The following is a 12,547-nucleotide window of genomic DNA, read 5'->3' as shown; positions in this document are numbered from 1 at the left end:
AATTAAAACATGCACATCTAACTGAAGCGCTAAAGTGCGGATTAAGGCTCGTGCAGTACCTGGGGCGGGGGCCATGGCGCTCGTGGATCCTGAGCAGGCCTGAACGACAAATCACACAACACGCCAGTGAACTTACAGAAGAATTGCTTCATTTTAGTCTACGCCCATAAAAGCCAGATTTGATTTCCTAGCAGGCAGCACTTGTTTCTTTTTTAAAGAAGAAAATAGTGGAAACACAAATCGCCTTTTCAAGTGTCACTGTTGTTAGCGACATGTTATCATGCAGCTTGTCTGTAAGGATGTCACATGATTGCCACATTCTTATTTCTGATGAAACATAAGATACAGGTGTTGAGACCAGGCTAGTTTGAAGTTATTAAATTGACGGCAGCTAGACTTTGTTTTTGGTTCATGAAGCTGTCCCACATAGGAATCACACCACATGTCATGTGACCCACATAACCCATGCATTGAGTCACACGTCAGCTCAACTGATGGGACCCTTAACGACCTGCATAGAAACCGGGCAGGTCAACGATCCATCGTGCATGAGAGGTGAAATGTCTTCATGAACCAAAACCCTGGTTTCCTTCAACTAGCTTGCAGTTTAATGTATTTTTCTTTATTTTCCAATTACATTGAATTCAGAAAGTCAACCAGACAACCACAGGTTAGCAGATTGCACAGCGCAGAAGAGCTAGCTCATCAGGCTGAGACGCGGTGGTCTGTTTACACCTACAGGCCAGTGGCAACTCTCACAGTGACGGTGCACATCATGGTTTGAGTGGGGAGCTGTTACGTGAAAAGGCGATGACACCTCTGAACGATTGCTCATCATCTCACAGTGATGCGATTGGTACTCGTGGTACCAGTTTGCATACTGACGATCCTGAAACTGAATTGGTGGCTCATTGTTAGTCAGTGGTGCTGCTTTCAGTTGTTATGCAGCTGTTCTGCTCAAGTACTGCACTGTTAAGGTTGTGGTCAGCTGATACTGAAGGAGTCACCTGGATAAGCAGTGAAACATTTCTCCCATTAAAAATCCTGTGACCAGGTGAACAAAACCAACTCTGGAATTTTCTAACATGGATGAGTGATAACACTTAAGACATAACTTTTCCTAGGTTTGATTAACAAACGTCAGCCCAACATAACATCATAGAGCTGCAGCTTTAGGCTTTACAATATTTGCATGAATCAATCTTTGTTTTTGCAATCTGAAACAATCTGAAACCTAAACATGTTAAAGTTTACAAATGTAATTTTAACGTGGGACATTTTTATTTGAAAAATAATTATATAATAATCTGTCACTCGATTAATCAAGTAGTTGGGGTAGTTTTAAAAGAACCCACACCAGCGTTTATTATGTCGGAGAATACGTCAGTTTTGTAATGGTCACGTGAGATCAGTGTATGTTACCTGTGGCGATGGAGCAGGGGAGGCCACTGAACAGACTGAGTTGATCTTTAATATGGGGATGTGGTCCTGCTCTTCTTTACACTGGGTGTGCAGTCTGTCAGCAGCAACAGGGCCGAGAGGGTTCAGCTTTTTCAGTGATGTGTGCAGTTCAGGGTCTGGAAATAAGAAGGACAAAGGTTAACGTACGACTAGTGTAACATGTCAGCTCCTAACAGGGTTTCATGAGTTGTGCATTGTTTTAGCTCACAGCCGTGTTCTTATCCATATTTAATTATTTCAGAAGGAGACACATTTCAGACCTTCATCCACAGCTTTCCTCTTCAGTCTTCTGTTTGATGCAGTAGTATTCTCTTTGTCGACCTCACTCTCAGAAGCACCTGCAAAAATATATTTAAGGCAGTTAAAAAACAGATATAGACATGCTTCTTTGCTGCAAAAGCTAAGAATTGTCTTGGTATTAAACAAAGTAAAACTGGCTTACGACCACCTCGAGACTCATTTTAAATAAAACGTATCTTAAAACCACTTCCTGGGTGGCTGCAGCTCAAGTTGGACCAAGTTGTTTACTAACCGGAAAGTTTGTAGTTTGAAAATAATATTTATTTCCCTCTACCTTCAAGTCTATTCAGTGTTAAAGGGTCAGTTTACTGAACCACAATTTCTCTGCAGATTTTATGGTTTTAGTTGAAATACTAACTAATGTGTTGTGTTGATATAAGATTTTGAGAAAGATTTTAAGGGACAAAAACAGCCAAAACCTTTGTTTTTGGCTGTCCGTGGTGTTCCTGCTTGCTTATCTTACTCGTGGTAACTGACCACTGAATGCATTGTGTAACCTTTTCATCCAATTCATACTGATGATTAAATGATCAGCTCACTCATCAACATGTGTTCTTGATCCAAACGATGCTCCTTGATTTTATGCCGCTCTGACTCATAAGTGTTTGATGCCTCGATGGTTAAGTCAGAATCAGAGGTGCAGGTTTTGTCCTCCACAGCTCTCCTCGTGTTTGCCAAATTGCCATCCACGTTATTTTTCTCATCACAGTTGTCAGATATTGTAAGTCTGTCCGAATCTTCTTCTGTGTAGTCGTTAGTCACGCGATTCATAATGGAGTCCACTTCTTCGTAGAACCTCATGAGGCATCTCGGGTCAGCTTCATCAGTCTTGCCCCTTTGAAGGGACCTGTAGAGATACTTGAGGTTCCTGTACTTAGTGTGGCACTGTTTCCAGTCACGATCGATGCCTTGCTGCAGTAACCTGCGCGAGATCTGGACAAAGATGTCCCTCTTTCTGGTTGAGCTCTCCAGCTTCCTGCATATGCGCTCATCGGCCCAGACTTGGATCAGGGCTCGCACCTCTTGGTCGCTCCAGTTGCGACCAGCGTCCGACACCGTGACCACTTGGTCAGAGCAGAAGTCTGTGTGTGCTCGATGGGCATCTGGAATAAAAGAACAGATATGGAAGGAAAAGCTTACATATGCAGCTAAACTCCACAGGTGGCAGATTTTCTTTTCTTTGTTGGCATACCTGTACTTCTCTCTCTCTTTATTTCCATTTCTCCGTCCATGTTGCAATCATCACTGTTGTCATCTTAAATAAGGAAAAAATAAGAAAATTATTTTCATGGAGTCTTGAATCTAAAACAACTGCTTGCAAACGTGATGCTTACCATCATCCATGTCGATGACCACCTCACTCTCAGAGCCTGTTATCTGCCCTGTGTGGCCTGCTGGCGTTTGTAGCCTCCCTGCTTTCAGTTCACCATCATACAGTCTCTTCTGCATCTCCATGCTCCCATTTTCCAGTCCTTTGTCCAGTAAAATAGCTTCCACTTCATCAAAAAACTTCATGTACTTCCCCAGGCTTCCTGCACTGCTGCCTCCTGCAGCGTGTGCACTTTTAGCAATCTTATAGTCATATTTCAAATTCTTGTATTTTGTACGGCATTGTCTCCAGTCGCGTATCACCCCATATTTTCTTTGCATCTGCCGAGCCATCTCTTGGAATATGGATTTGTTGCGCAGCGTGCTTTTCAAACGTTCCTGAATGTTGCGGTCGGCCCAGACGCACAGCAGCGCTTTTACTTCATCATCTGTCCAGTTGCGGATTCCCTCTTCAGCCACATTCGTAGAGTCAGAAACAGCTGAATGAAATTGAGTCTTTATTCCTGTGCAAACATGAAGACATTGTCATTTTTGGCTAAATGGTGATTTAAAAAAGGAAAAGAAACTTTAACCTCCTAGGATCCACATATAGAGACATCACATTTAGACCAAAACTCAATTTTGCTCTACAAGGGCCTGATATCCACCTCCGAGGACATTATACTGCTACTCTTCTCCTCATATGTGGATCTCATTTTTCTTAGAAACAAAAATCAGGTGAAAAAATAATTCTGATAATTCTTTGTTTTTACATTCAACAGGTCCCAATCAGCCCAAACATCAAAGAGAAATTAAAAATGCATGCCATGGAAGAGTTCAGGTCTTAGGAGGTTAATGTAATTGTCTGAGTTTGTAGCACAAGCAAGCTTTATCCTTTGATGCTAGTTTGTTTTTTCCCCAAGTGAACAAAGTCATGTTGTTATCGTCGTTAGTACAGTTGGTGTTGAACACAGTTACCTTGCTGGACTGGGTAGATTCTTCTTTGATTATCCACACCTTCCTCCCGTGGCCTTTCTTCCACTCCTGGGCTGTAGTTCACTGACGTGCCTGCATCAGGCCTCTTGCTCTGAAGTCTCATGCTTCTGAATTAGCTGAGACTCCTTCCAGCTGCGCACAACACTGAGCCTCCTCAGACGCTCTGAAATCCCTCAAATGTGCTTCTGTTCTCTACCACGTGCTGATGTCCACCCTGGTCCCACACTGAGAGTAGAGCCAGCACCTCAGCCTCCCCCCACTGCCTCTCCACGGAGCCTTCTCCCTCCCCCACCTCACTATCACCTCCTCTTTGTCTCTCTGCTCCTCTCTCCAAGTTTGACCGACCCGGAAAACGCTTTCCGCCCAGCCTGTCTGCTGCACGGTTCCCTAGGAAACCAGGCAGTTAAGCCTGAAAGCAACGCCTTCATGCTGAAAAGCTGCCTCACCAGTGGCTTAAGCTGTGTGCTGAGGGGGCGGGACTAAGTGTAATCTGAGAAGCAGCTTGGTAATGGCTGAAACCGCAGCAAGAAGACTCTCCATATATGGCAGCCTCACAGCAGGGAAGCAAATCTGCTTTTTTGTTTTCGGGTGAATTTGGTTTCTGCTCCATTTGGCCCTCGTTAAACCAGTTTTGATTTGCCTCAAGGCGACCGTTACTGTTTCATGCAGAGAAGAAAAGAAAATCATTCATTTTTAAACACATTTCCCACTAATACATGACAATTTACACTGTTATTTTTTAGAGTTGTCAGACACATAATATCCTGTTGAGGCCAAAATTATTAGCCCCCCAGGAAATATGGAACAATTTCCTAAACTTCTTCCCAAAAATTTTCCCAATGAATCACCTTTAAAAACACACCTCAACTTAAGTCAGTTGGCTTCCTAACAACATCCACTCAGCATAAAAAAGACTCCAAGGAACAGGGCACTCGAACACATGACAGGGACGACTGTTACTCGCCAAAGACAAAGGAAATCAGAAAGAAGATCGTAGAGGCTCATAATAAGTGGAAAGGCTACACTGCCATTTCCAAGCAATTCACAGTTTGCTGTGGAAAATACTTTATTGAAGACGTATGAAGTGCAATAATTACACCCTGGAAAAGCAAAAGTTCAAAGAAATCATGAAAACCCCCAAATTACCACGAGATTCATGAATACGAGTATTTAAATGTTTTATTGCATCGAGTCAGAAAAGAAAGCTGACTCGATGACACGACTTCATGTCCACGTGTCTGTGCTGTGAGCCACTGTGAACAAACTGTTTACATGCTTTGATTCCACTTTTTGCTTTTTCTGCTACGATCCAAAAGCTCTGTATGCCTTAAAGAAACGCACAGAAATACTTACAGGCTTCAATCACCTGTCTCTTTATTATTTATTAAATCTATATTTAACCAGGAAGATCCCACTGAGATTAAAAACATTTTTCAAGGGAGACCTGCAGCAAGTATCTCACAGTTAGAAAAAATGACACATATAGACACAGTCAGCAACAACACACGCAGAAATCAATATAAATTCAGTAAAAAGTGTAAACCTCTCCTTAAAAGTAGTGAAAGAGCTGTTAAACACGTCGCTCTCATTGTTCTACATTCTAATGTTTTGTTTTTCTTTACACACAATGAAATTGTGGGTTTTGTTTTTGATTTGGTTAAATGCAGCTTTTGCAGAGAAATGATGAAAATGTTTTTGACTGTTGTGAAAACTGAAGTGGCTCTAAATCAGTTTTAGTAACTCTGGGATTCTCAAATTTGTCCTCACAGAGACAAAACAATCTGCATCCATCTTCCACTATCATCTATTTGCTGTATCCTTTTTGTCTCTGTTATCCAAGGGATTAACAAAATAACTAGCTGCCGCTCACCTTTTACTGCGAACAGCTCTACAATAAAGCAGGTCACCAGTGGAGAAAGAACTTCAAGGTTCAAGGTTCTTTATTTGTCACATGCATAGTTATACAAGTATAACACACAGGGAAATGTAACCTGACACGCTCCTCGACATGTGCAAAAATGGGAGGGGGTGTGGGGGGGTTGGAGGAAGAACATTATATATATATATATATATATATATATATATATATATAGTATATACATTGGGTAAATGTGCAGCAGTAGCAGCAAGCAGGTGAATTCTGTACATTAATAAGACATCTGACTATTTTACAGAATAGACAATATAAACACATTTAAAATTAAAGGAAATTGAAATGTACATTGTGCCTGGGTTTAGAGTGTCCTTGACCTCATGTCCAAGTCCAATAATTAGATTATTAATTTGCAAAGTTAAGTAAAACAAAACACCCACACAAAACCCACCACTCTGACATTTTGCAGCTGTTTTCAATGCTGATTCTGCTGTCTGTCTTTAATACTGCCCAGAAACAAACAATCTTACATTTGCACTGTAGCCCTAAACCCTTCTACATCTGACCTCATAGAGGTTCATGTGAAAATACAATCCGGTGCAGGAAAGTAATTTCTATGCACGATTGACAGTTTTATTGTTTTTTATTGTGTTATTTTGTTGTAAATTAAATCTCAAAAGTACTCAAGAGTCATTAAAGGGTTATGGGGAAATGATGATGAGGAAAATCTGTTGGTTGAAGTATTTCCTGCTGAACAAAGGCGTAGATTTGGCATGGACGGAAGGGACATGTCCTCACCAATAATTTGATGTCTTCCAGTAAAGAAAAACAAACCCGATAGAAAGAAAAAAACCAGATCTGTCAGCGTCTCATTCACCCAGCGGTGCAGAAAGAGTTAAATTACGTCCTCTACTGGAGTCCTACGTCATGTGACAAATATGATTGGCTGTGCCTTTCAGGGAGCTCTGTTTAGTTTTAGCAGCGGCAAGCCTGCGCTGCGAGGAGGACGACAGCAAAAAGGAAGAACCTGGATATAAGAAAGTATTTTTCAAAGAAACCTGTAAGTCACTTAAAGTCAAGTTCACTCATAAAATGTGTCCGTCATAATAACGTTACAGGCTATGCTAGGCCATACATGCCAACACTCCCGATTTTTCCGTGGGAATCCCGAATTTCAGTGCCTCTCCAGGAGCCACCATTCTCCCCATATCTCCCGATTTCCCACCTGGACAACAAAATTGAAAAACCTTATCCCAGATTGGCCCAGCCAATTCCAGTTTCCAACAATGGCTACTATTACTACAGCTACTTAGTTTTAATATTACTCTTATTTCTCTTTCTGGGTCGCAAAATAAACTTTTAGCGTCTTTTCAGGCGAGAATGTAGCTGTGTAAACTTCAAATATCTGAGCTCCGGCGAGAGCAGCAAACTCCCGCGGTCTTTCGCTAAAGTTACTTAAATAACTTAAACATGTTATTGTTTGGCCTTTTTCAGTGTTTTATTTGTTCGTGAGTAAATCGGTTTGGCTGAGATTAAAGTTATTAGATTAAATAAAACTTTATTAATCCCTCGGGAGGTTCCTCCGGGGTTTTCACACAGCTGAATAAACGTCAAACAGAAAACTGATTAAACAGAAGAACGAGACGGTCGAGAATTTACGCCAGTGTCCGGTTATATTTTAGATAAAAAGGAGCAGGCGGCAGTGTCACTCCACCGAGAGAGCTCGTGACGTAATTCTGAAGGCTGGATCGTCACAGTCGCTCACTTCCGGCCAAACCGGCTTTCGTATGACCCGCCCACTTAGACCGCGAAGGGCGGGTCCTCAGGTGGGCGCAGCTTCCACCTGAGGTCTCAATGTTGGCAAGTATGTGCTAGGCCATGCCCACATCAGTCTAAAATTGTTTGTAACCATGAATAACGTGATGCCATGTCCACCAGGAGAGACTGGACAGTATAGATGTTGTTGTGTGGGGCTCCAGTAGTCCATGTGTGTTGCTTTAACAGTAGTTCATGTTTAGAATAAACAATCCCAGCTCACTGAGTTGATGGGGGCAATAGTGTGCCTAAAATGTTGCATAATTCTGCTGAGAGATCTTTTACTCTGAAGAAATATTATAAGAAGTATAAGAAGAAATATTGGGGCTTTGTTAAATATGGAAGCTGCATTCTACAACTAGACATAACTGTGGTACAGCCCTACTGTCAGTGTTTACTTGCATTACTTGTATTGTGTACTGTTTACACAGTTACACAGACTTCTACTTGTGGACTGTAAATCGTGTTAGGACCTTGGTTAGAAACCTTAGGTTATGTTTAGCCCACAAGAAAATAAAAGTAATTTAGTGCGTTCCACGAAGTGAGTGCACCGTTACTTAAAGAGTTATAGTTTAGTCTGTAAGCTGTAAATGATAAAGGTGAAGATTTATTATTTTGTGTAACGCCTTCTTATTGATGCACACACAGCTTTCTGTGTTTGTATCTTGTGAAATCTGGTGATTGTAGACAGAAACACTTCAGGCTCAGCAGTGTTTCTATCTGAAATGCCGTCTCAAGAGTCGCACGTCTCTGTTAACTGCAGGTATTTTCAACACCTGGCTGTTGGCCTGAGGCAGAGGAGAGAAAATAGAGACAATAAGGTCCGAAAAACAAAGAAGGAGGCCCTCTGCTGTTGACGCTCCTTGAAAAGATGCATACATGCATTCACACAAAGACTCAGCCGCTCATGGCAAAAACACAGACAATGAATCTCCTCCTGTTGTTTACAACAACAACATGGAAAATCAGTGAGTTATATTGTTGTTCCACATTGAATAGTATAAGGATGTACCTCAGCATAAATCAGTTCTTATCAAGAAAAATAAAAGTGTAACCAGTAGAATACAAAACGTATTCTCTTTTTGCAGAACATGAGCTTCTGATGGTTTCATCCACTGATCTCTGGCTCACATTCATTGCCAACACCCCTCAGCACTTCTTTATGTTGAGGTGTTAATGAAACATGTCTGCCATCAGGTTATTTTAACTTTCACAAACAACGACTCTTTCTACCAGGCTTCATCACACATGCTCACTGACCTACGCGACGTTTTATCTGTAAACATTAAATGCTCTCAAAACATACATTGACGCTTTTATTCTGAAACATTTGGCGCAAGGGTTCCTGGTAGCGCTTCCACTGACAGTTTAATCCTGAAGCTCCACGACATGAATGGAGTGAAGTTCGGAGAATACAAGCTGAAGAGCGGCCTGCTGGCACCCATTTATATCCACCTGAGGGTGCTCGTGTCCCACCCCGCGCTCACGCACCAGGTAACCACGTGCTGCCTTCACGGTTGCACAGCATACTGACTTCAGAACAGCTGAAAGCGATACCGGACACAGGAAACGTCTGCTGGATGCACTTTGTGAAGGCAAATGTGTCTGTGTAGGCACTCGTCAGCTCCTGTGTAACATTAATACTCGCGGTTTGTTTTACAGTAATTTAGCAGACTTAATGGTTGAGTTTCAGGGAACTCCTCCTTTCACACAGCGTGAGGCAGTTCAAACAGATCAGACTGGACCTGTCAGCAGCTAATCACTCGCTCAAGCCTCAATGATGCTTATATGAATCAGCAGCTTTCTGCAGCTCCTCTTCAGGTCACTCAGGATAAGATAAGGATGAGCAGTTCAAACTATCCAGCCTTAAACAGCTGATCATCTAAATGTATCAGCTTTTTAATGAACATTTTATTAAAAGTTCATCATCTGCAGCACATCACTCTAAACTGTGCTCATTTTTCTCTTCGTCTCCTTTATATATATTTTTTTCTTCCAGGTGGCGAGTCTCATCTACGAGCGAGTGCAAGAAGAGGGGCTGCAGTTCCACTCTGTGTGTGGGGTTCCTTACACAGCCTTGCCTTTGGCCACAGTGACCTGCTCACGGCATGAGCTGCCCCTGGTCATCAGGCAGAAGGAGGCCAAAGACTATGGTGAGCCGCCCTCAACTGATTTTCAAAAGGCTAACAGACTTATAGTCCACATGTTTGAAAAGCCTGATGCTTCAGGCTGTACCCACAGGTATCCAGTGCAGTCAGATAGTTAACTGTGTCTGTGATATTATTGTTTAATATTTCCCAGTTTGAGAATAAGTGGAAGGTTGTTCTTCAGTATGGACTCGTAATTTGCCTTCTGTAACCCTGCTTCAGGAACCAAACAGCTGGTGGTCGTTGCGTCAGGGGGACACGTGCCTGATCATTGAGGACACGGTGACCAGCGGCACCAGCAGCCTGGAGACGGCTGAAGGGCTCTGCAAAGAAGGTCCAGAATCTAACGTTACAGCAAAGATACGATCGTTACGCTGCACTGATGTCAGCAAGAGCAGCAGCACACAAGAATGACCTCTGACATGTTTTTATTCACGGTGACGGATGCAGTGGTCCTAATGGACAGAGAGCAAGGTGGTGTGGAGATGTTGGCTTCAAAGGGAATCAAGCTCCATCCCATCATCTCCATGTCTCAGCTGCTCCGTGTGCTGCAGGCAGCCGAACGCATCGACGCCCAAACCGCCCAGAGTGTCCACAAGTTCATCCGGGACAGCAACACTTTCAGGTACAACTTTACAGAGTTTTTCCCTCAGTGGGGCTCATGTGTTTATTTGTGTTGCTTCACAATCCAGGAACAAAAAATCAGTACAGTAACTCTGTCACCTTCACTCTCTCTCAGCCCCAAGAATGGCAGCGACTCTCCTGCCAGTAAGAAGCAGCTTAGTTATTCAGAAAGAGCCAAGTTAGCAAGTATGTAGTTTTAAAACTTTAATTATTTAAAGTCTGTGAAGGTTCTCAGTCATCCAGCTCATCGTAGCCAAAGGAGCTTGTAAAGAAAAGCGTCTGGACTTCTTTAAGTTACTTGAAGACGTTTCACCTCTCATCCAAGAAGCTTCTTCAGTTCTAAGGTCAAATGGTGGAGTCCCAGATATAAACCTAGTGGGAGTGACCCCCCACAGAGGGACAAAAGGACCCCCTGATGATCCTCTAATCGCCTGAGCCAAGGTGTGAAACTGGGTGTGGGTCCCAATCAGCCAGAGTTTCGGGTGAGTTCATTGTGAAACCTGGCCCCACCTTATCATGCGAATTCCTGAGGTCAGATGGCCCAGGATGTGAGTGGGCGTTAAGGCGTCTGGGAAGGGATCTCAAAACTGGATTATAGATGGCAGACAGTTGGTGTCGTAAACCCCCGCCTCTGTTCAAAGATGGTCGCTCACAGTGGACATAGATGCTTCTTTCACTCCTCTTTCAAACCATCTGTCCTAATTTAATTATTTAAAGTTCAAACAGAGACTGGTGGTGTTTTCTTTGGTTTCTCATTTTCTGTTCCTTCTTCATTTGTTCCTTCTTTTATCTGCAGACATTTACCTTCTAGCATCAAAGCTGCTGAAGATTATGGAGGAGAAGCAGTCCAACCTTTGTGTGTCTGCTGATGTAACCAACAGCGAGGAGCTGCTGCAGCTGGCCGAGTCGCTCGGTCCAAAGATCTGCATGCTGAAGACCCATGTAGACATCCTGGAGGTACAGCAGGATCAGAATCAGAATACTTTATTGATCCCTGGGGGAAATTATTTTTTGTTACAGTGCTCCATTATAAACCAACATTAAGACAAGACAGACAATACACTAACTAAGAATAGTACAATATATACATATATATACATACATACATAAGTCACTCATAAATAAATAGCTGGAAAAGAAACATGTGTAGTTGAGTTAATTGAGTCTGTTGGCATCTGCGACCCTCAGCCTGCTCCCCCAGCATGCAACAGCATAGAGGATCGCACTGGCCACAACAGACTCATAGAAAATCCTCAGCATTTTCCAGCATATGTTGAAGGACCTCAGTCGCCTCAAAAAATAGAGACGGCTCTGGCCCTTCCTGTGAAGTGCTGTGGTGTTTTTAGCCCAGTCCAGTTCATTGTCAATGTGTACTCCAAGGTATTTATAGTAATCCACAATGTCAACACTGACCCCCTGGATTGAAACAGGGGTCAAGTGTTTCCTGGTCTTCCTGAAGTCCACGATCAGTTCCTTGGTCTTTGCCACGTTGAGCTGCAGATGATTCTGCTCACACCATGTGACAAAGGAGTCGACCACAGCCCGGTACTCTGTCTCATCATCCCTGCTGATGCATCCAGCCACCGCAGAGCCATCAGAAAACTTCTGAAGATGGCAGGTCAACTCAAACCTTGAGTCTGTACATGTAACAAACAAGCTGATGGTTTTTTCCATATGTGTTACAGGACTACACATCAGCCTTCATTCAGAACATGCAAGCCTTAGCAGAGAAACACAACTTCCTCATCTTTGAAGATCGCAAGTTTGCTGACATCGGGAACACAGTCAAGCGTCAGTATGATGGTGAGACGATTTCACACTTTCTTTTTGTCGTGTAAATTCAGGATAACTTAAAAATCATGTTGTTTATATCCAAAGTATTTGAACGCTGTGATCTTCTGTCTTTTCTCCAGGTGGTTTGTACCAGATTTCCTCCTGGTCCCACATAGTGAATGCCCACGCAGTGCCGGGGCCGGGAGTGGTGAAAGGTCTGAGCGCTGTAGGAAAGCCTCTGGGCCGAGGC

General features: G+C 42.9%; 1 protein-coding gene across 1 annotated transcript in view; it reads right to left on the bottom strand.

Moving 5' to 3' along the window:
* Positions 1 to 4,390, bottom strand: part of LOC120715426 — a 7,469-nt gene extending 3,079 nt beyond the window's left edge. The window contains exons 1-7 of the mRNA XM_040002434.1: positions 4,048 to 4,390; positions 3,096 to 3,593; positions 2,954 to 3,016; positions 2,301 to 2,864; positions 1,722 to 1,799; positions 1,423 to 1,577; positions 23 to 99 (exon numbers count right to left, since the gene is read on the bottom strand). Coding sequence (XP_039858368.1) covers positions 23 to 99; positions 1,423 to 1,577; positions 1,722 to 1,799; positions 2,301 to 2,864; positions 2,954 to 3,016; positions 3,096 to 3,593; positions 4,048 to 4,168 — 1,556 coding nt within the window. The 5' untranslated portion in view covers positions 4,169 to 4,390. The remainder of the gene's footprint in view (positions 1 to 22; positions 100 to 1,422; positions 1,578 to 1,721; positions 1,800 to 2,300; positions 2,865 to 2,953; positions 3,017 to 3,095; positions 3,594 to 4,047) is intronic.
* Between the last annotated feature and the right edge of the window lie 8,157 nt (positions 4,391 to 12,547).

Source organism: Simochromis diagramma, unplaced genomic scaffold (genome assembly GCF_900408965.1).
Source record: "Simochromis diagramma unplaced genomic scaffold, fSimDia1.1 OVJJ01000440.1, whole genome shotgun sequence".
Taxonomy (NCBI): domain Eukaryota; kingdom Metazoa; phylum Chordata; class Actinopteri; order Cichliformes; family Cichlidae; genus Simochromis; species Simochromis diagramma.
This window is presented reverse-complemented; position numbering and strand designations above follow the sequence as displayed.